The following is a 7,039-nucleotide window of genomic DNA, read 5'->3' on the forward strand; positions in this document are numbered from 1 at the left end:
GTAAGTGGCGGCTAGCCCATTGTTTTATAAAAACAGCTGAAAGTGTACAGTTAGCTGGAGCCCTCCCGGTGTTTGGGATTTTGTGCTGGCGAACGCTGCACTCTGACTGAGCTAGTCAGAGATCCTGGGATGGCCAGCCCCAGTTGTGAATACATATTTGTCAATGTGGAGGTACGTGTTCATGTAACTATGTATGATGTGTGTTCGCTAAACATTCAGACTGGTGTATTCACTACCATGTTAATCTCTAGGGGAGCCAGAGATTCTCCCGTGGTGTGCGACCTGTCGGTGCCAACCTGTAACTCACGCTCTGTCCACCTGCGCTGAGGTATGTGTACCCGTGTGTTATGTTAACAGATGTTCTATAGGCCTATATTAATTATGGACTTTCATTCACTGATGTTTGTTTGCCTCACCCCTCAGAGTGTGCCGTCGAGGGTCGGCAACATTGCTAACTGCTGTTTTGTCCCTGCCCAATTAGTTTTGCTTTTCTGTTGTTTGTTTTTGTTTGTTTAATTTCCGCCCGGCCGCCTTCCCCCCTCTCCTGGTCTGACTAGTATTGCTGCTGTTAACTAGGCCTACCTAGGCAATAGATTTACTCTGTTGAAGTTCTATTCTCTCACCGCTTTCAGTGCAGGCCCCGTGACTCCTTATGCACTTGTAGCTTTAGGGGTGACGTGCACAGTTTGACGTGTAAAGACTTACTGATTGAATCACTTGCTTGCAGTGGAAAGACTTGCTGTTTAAATCACTTGCTTGACGTGGAAAGACTTACTGATTGAATCACTTGCTTGCAGTGGGAAGACTTACTGATTGAATCACTTGCTTGCCGTGGTAGCCTATGCCTATGCGCATATGTGTAAATAGGAATATTGTAGACACGGGTTACCTGCACTGATAGTCTCATTGAGTTCTACCATATAACCTCAGACCTCCCCCTCTGCACAATCCTGTCCCTTTTTGTTTCTGGCGGTCCAGGAGTTTTAATGTATGTTTATTTTCTTATTTTAAATATGTGTTAATAAAGAAAATACTTTTTATTTTGAAACAAGAAGTACACGTCTCTGTCTACGTCTATCCGAACCTGTTGTGCCTTGGGTTATCATTGTCTTCAATCAATACTCTGGGTGGCGAAATTCCCCCAGTGGCGTAGTCGTGCAATTACACATAAAAAGGGGTAATTATTATTTTAAGGATAATTACCGTAAAAGTTCCACTCTGCTACACATGCAAGAATGGCAATACATCCAACCTGTTCAAACACTGCTCTTGCATTCGATTAACTTGCGTGCAGAGAGTTGCAGCATCTTTACAACGGCAACACACCGTCAACCTCAACTATGCCTGCTGCAATACCGTCAACCTCAACCATGACCTCGACTCTTCAGGAAGATGTCTCTGACTCCTTGGAAACATGTTTTTCCATGAAAAGAGCTAACTTAGAAATAACTGGTCTTGTGTTGGAGACGTAGCCTACAAATGTAGCCTATTTAGACCGTCGGTTTAATTCGAGGGAACAAAGAACACAGCGACAAAAAAGATTTCCTCTATCCGGCTGGAGAATAACGCCATTGTTTACTTGAAGTAGCGGCCGCTTAAGGTTAAATAACTGTGGATTGAAAGAACATAAAAACGTTCCGTAAAAAACTGTAAAAAGCTAAGAATCTCAGCTTTCGAACAAGCCCTAACATATGTCTGTAGGTCTAGGTTAAGGAGATCGCTGGCTGTTAGGAAAAAAATGACGAGATAAAAAAAATGGTTGGAAAGCGCTATTTTTTCACTTGCAACAGCGGCCGCTTACAGTTCAATAACTTTTGATTGAAAGAACATAAAAACATGCCGTAAAAAACTATACAAACCTAAGAATCTCAGCTTTCGAACAAGCCCTAACACATGTCTGTAGGTCTACGTTAAGGAGATCGCTGGCTGTTCGGGAAAACATGACGAGATTAAAAAAAAGGTTGGAAAGCGCTATTTTTTTTACTTGAAACAGCGGCCGCTTACAGTTCAATAACTTTTGATTGAAAGAACATAAAAACGTGCCGTAAAAACCTGTAAAAAGCTAAGATTCACAGCTTTCGAACAAGCCCTAACACATGTCTGTAGGACAGGTTGTTTTTACCACTAGAAAGTGGCAATCTTGGGTCTCTGTTTTGGTAAGCTGTTGACAGACTGGGTAGCGTAGGCTACATTAAAAAATCATGTCAGGCACGCTTGACATAGGATTGGTAGGCCTACCAGAAGTGAAGCTGCACCGTACAGCAGAACAATTTTAATCAGACATGAGTACATTTATCAGTATCAAAACCGTTTATTATACTTGCCAAGCCATGCGGAGAGGACAACTTGCAGCATGCAATTAATCATGAATGGCGTATAGAATTAAATGCCTTTAACCCGCCATTGCTTAAGTCACGATGAGCGCCGCCTTGTGGCAGGCAGGGAAACTCATGATTTACAGACCCGTTACGCCATCTACTGGCCACTTTGGGTAACTGCAGGTTTAATTCAGGGTTTCTAGGAACCGAAAATGGAACCGTTCTGGTACCGGAACCGAAACGAAGGAACCGGAAATGGAACCGGAACCGAAAATTGTCAATCAATACCCAGGCCTACCCATGAAATCTATCATTACCACTCCAACCACTTAAGACACCACCATGGCCACATGTAAAACAATATTGCATGTCTCACTTCACTTTCTATTGCTAATACTATTAGTACACCTACACTTTCAGAATGAAAGACATAGGGTTCTGGATTGACATTTGCTTGTGGGGTGAATGTGTGATGGCCACAGGCCTACTAGGCGTACTTGCATCTCTGTTCAGTTCAAATCAAACACACAAGTTGTAACATTAATAATCATAAACTGAATCACCTGTCTTCTTCGTTTCAACAGAGAAGTTCCAAAAATCCAGGGGTACGTGGATGAGGTGGTCCCACGCTACAGCCCTGAACAATTTCGCTCACATTTCAGACTCACTCGACCACAAGTAGAGGTGTGTATCTGCTGCTAGGTACAAATGTAGCATACAAATGTTGCATACAATGTCGACTGTAATTCACATATTAATGTTTATCTATATATTTCTTTCTCACTCAGGATGTGCTCCTGGCCCTTGGTCCTGTCTACCAAAACCATTCACACACAAAAATCCCCATAACACACTCCGTTCTAGCGTGTATTTGGACACTGTCAAACCAGGAGTCATACAGGGGTGTTGCTGACAGGTTTGGCCTAACCAAATCGTGCCTGGCAACTCACTTACATGAGTTCTGTGCCATGGTTAACACCCAGCTAGGCCATTACATTAGCTGGCCAGTGGGGGAAGCTTTGCACTCTTCGGAATTGGGCTTTGCCCGGGCAGGCTTTCCCCACACGGTCTGCGCAGTTGACGGATGTCATATCAACATCCCCAAGCCTGATGTGAACAACCCCTTAGCCTACTACAACCGGAAGAAGGTTTATTCAGTCATTCTCACAGGGTTTTGCACTAGCAATCGTCGGTTCTGCCATGTCACGGCAGGTCACCCTGGCAGCTGGCATGATTCCAGGGTGTTCGGCTTGACACCAGTGGCAGCAGCCCTAGAAACAAACCCTACATCTGTTGTGCCACCTGGCATGTACATCATAGGTGACTCCGCATATACTCTACTTCCTCAATTAATGAAGCCATATAGAGATAACGGACACCTAACAGCAAGGCAGAAGAGATTTAATAGAAAGCTAGGTGCAGCTAGGGTGGCGGTGGAGCATGCCTTCGGCCTCCTAAAAGGCAAATTTCGAAGGCTTCGCTGTTTGCAGATGGCAACAATAGAACATGTCAGCAGCACCATTACCACCACCTGTATACTCCACAACATTGCACTCCACCCCGACGACCGCGACGACCCTTACGACCCCGACACACCCCATGATGACCCCCCCTTACAACCCAATGACCCCCGTGCAGTCGCCATCCGAGATGCCCTCTGCAACCGTTTATAATCATCCCCGGTACACACACACACACACACACACACACACACACACACACACACACACCAACGGAATCAAACTGACCTCAGCATTGGGTCACACAACTTGAACCCCCTCCCAGTCATCGCTTGTTCTGCTGATGAGGGCCTGACCACTCTGTTGCATTGGCCATGAACCTGCCTGAAATGGACAAACATGTGAGTGAACTTTTTATATTCCTGTCATTGATATTCTTCATAGAATAACTGCTTACATATTGCAATCAAATGTTGTCACTAATTATTATCAGGGAAGTGTGTGTGTGTGTGTGTGTTGGGGGCTGATGATGGGAATTATGATTAATATTATTGCAACTGTGCCACTAATTAAGGTGTGTGTTTCCCCTCTATGCCTCCTCCAGTTGCTGACATGACACTTCTCATTATCACCGACCGTGGACATGGGGGGGCAAAGCTAAGGGGCCAAGACACAAGATGGACTGTTCCTGGACATTGCACCTGTTGAATGATCAGCCTTTGAGTATGAAACCGGACCCTACATCAGATGGCTGAAATGCCACATTTCTACCGAATATTGCTTTTCTTGAATGAGAATTAAATCAGTCTTTTGACATATCATTGATGTTGCATATTTATTCAAAACAGGTACCAAAATAGTCTATGGCTTCACACTTTAAGCTCCATGAGGCAGGGTTCATTCACACTCCAGGTGAAAATGTTATGTCTACCTTTTCCACTCCCAAAAGCATGGCAAATACGGACAAATAACAACAGGGCTCTAAATGAACACCAGCCAACTGACATTTCATTTTGGCTGGTACAAAAGACCAACTTACTAGCTAGTTTGACCCGTAAGTGAATGAGTGTTTGGCTAGTAAGATGTCATCCACTAGCCATTGAAAAATGGCATGGCACAGTATGCAATACACTTCTCACATTTTGGCTGGTGATGGGAAAAAGCTTATTTTGAGCCCCAGATAATATCCCAAAAAAAGCAAATGTCAGAAGCCTGAATAGGCCAACCCCAGGATATGCACACGTGAGCTGGTGGGAAACATGCAACCATGTGCAACGCTATTCACACCCTGTCGTGTCATTCTGATGTAACAATCACCTTGTTCCATTACTTGGTCCAAACATTCCTTATGTTCATTGGAGGTCCAAGTTTTGGGAGCATAACCAAAGAAAATGGAATATTGTACAAGAACGACCACTAACTTTTCAGTCCTAATGAATAGGCACATGTGAATGTGCATTATGAATTGTATAGACTGGGTACTACTATTGCACAGTACACCTTTCAGGGGGCATTGACTTTTATGCTAAAAACAAAAACACTATACTCATGCACTGAAGAGGTTTCAACCGAACCAGACAGTCAGATATTTCTAAACAGTAAGTCACATCTTTCTTCCTTTGCAATGGGAACCATCTACATGCATGCTGTTACACATATCCTGCAGTATATTACACATGTATTACATATGCAATGTCCACTCAAAAATGTGTTTCACTCTTTATTACACAAACTGCTCAATGTGTGTAACAGTGTGTGCTGTGAGTCCAAGATCTGTTGTTGATTGTGTATCATGTGCTGTTGTGCTTGAAGTGACTGTTGGTGGGATTGTGCAATATCAGTGAGTGAGGAGGAAATGGTGTCAAGGCGTGAGATCAGTTTCTTCTCGAACGCCCTCCGCCTCCTCTCCTTATAGGCCTTCCACCTCTCCAGATCTGGACGGGCCAGCGACTCAATCACTGTCGTTCTTCTTTCTGCATGTGTTGAGTATTCATCAAAGAACGACTCCTGAGTCGCTGGCCGCAATCTGGAGAAGGTGGAGGATGAAGAGGTGGAATAAGGAAGCTGAGGCGGAGGGACGAATGAAGATGTAGATGTGCGTACTGGTAATCTGGATGTGGATGCGCGTGCTGGCAATGTGGATGTGGATGCGCGTGCTTGTAATGATGATGTGGATGCGTGTGCTGGTAATGATGATGTGTATGAGGATTGTGCATGTGGTGAAGATAGACCTGTTTGTGATGGTGATAGTGATGATGATGATGGTGCTTGTGGAAAAAGTGCAGTGGAGACTATGGTGGATGGTGGAACACTGCCCACCCTGCAGGTCCCATACAGCTCATCCATGTGCTGTGGATAAAAAGAACAAGAATAAAGAACAAGAAACAAGATCAAATTCTGGACATGTTATGTCTGGATGTGTGGGAATGGAGGAAAACAGGTTTGAAGCAATACGGTAATCAAAACAGTGTACTTACATCATAGTATTCCCAGGTCACCCTCTCCTCTCCTGTCCGGCTTTGTTTGTCCTTTGTGCGTTTGTATGTGGTGAGCATGTTTGTTATCTTTTTTTTAATTGTGTCCAATGTGATGATGTAACCGTAGCTTTCAAGGTCCTTTTGTATGTGCGTGTAATAACTGTGTTTATTGGTGCAGTATAGATGGTGGTGTGTGCGTTGTGAGTCAAGTATCAGTAATGTGAGTCTGTGACGGAGATCTGTGGAGGATTACAGACACATTAGTCATGAAATTGCATTTGTGGACATCTACATTGTATGAATACATGCATATATAGCATACCTGATGGTAGGTGCTGTAGGGCAGTGGTTCTTAACCTGGGGTGCGGGCACCCCCTGGGGGTGCGCCAGACATTATAGGGGGTGCGCAGAATGTTGTTTGTGTTGAGGTTGTGACCAAAATTCTGCTTGGAAACATTATAATTAGGCCAAACCTAAACCAAATTGAAACATGTTTTGGTCCCCATTTAAAGTCATTACGGTTTTCATTAATATCTCAGGCAAAAATCATTGTAATACATTACTAAAATCCTTTTTTAGTTCTTGTACACGTTATACATGCTAGCACGGCTAGTCTTGTGAACAGGTAAGGGGGTGCGCTGAGAGAAAAACGTTAAGAACCACTGCTGTAGGGTATGGAGAGTAGAGGGTGTTGGGACGGTTGACTGGGTCTGACTGGGACCTGCAGGGTGGTTTGGTTGTGGCATCACTGGTTGTGGTGGTGCTGGTGGTGGTGGTGCTGGTG

At 44.2% G+C, this 7,039-nt stretch overlaps 1 protein-coding gene across 1 annotated transcript in view; it reads right to left on the minus strand.

The window, feature by feature from the left end:
• Nucleotides 1-6,592, minus strand: part of LOC134457567 (uncharacterized) — a 37,013-nt gene extending 30,421 nt beyond the window's left edge. The window contains exons 1-3 of the mRNA XM_063209576.1: nt 6,578-6,592; nt 6,256-6,494; nt 6,010-6,127 (exon numbers count right to left, since the gene is read on the minus strand). Coding sequence (XP_063065646.1) covers nt 6,010-6,127; nt 6,256-6,333 — 196 coding nt within the window. The 5' untranslated portion in view covers nt 6,334-6,494; nt 6,578-6,592. The remainder of the gene's footprint in view (nt 1-6,009; nt 6,128-6,255; nt 6,495-6,577) is intronic.
• Between the last annotated feature and the right edge of the window lie 447 nt (nt 6,593-7,039).

The sequence above is a fragment of the Engraulis encrasicolus genome, chromosome 10, assembly GCF_034702125.1.
Source record: "Engraulis encrasicolus isolate BLACKSEA-1 chromosome 10, IST_EnEncr_1.0, whole genome shotgun sequence".
NCBI lineage: Eukaryota > Metazoa > Chordata > Actinopteri > Clupeiformes > Engraulidae > Engraulis > Engraulis encrasicolus.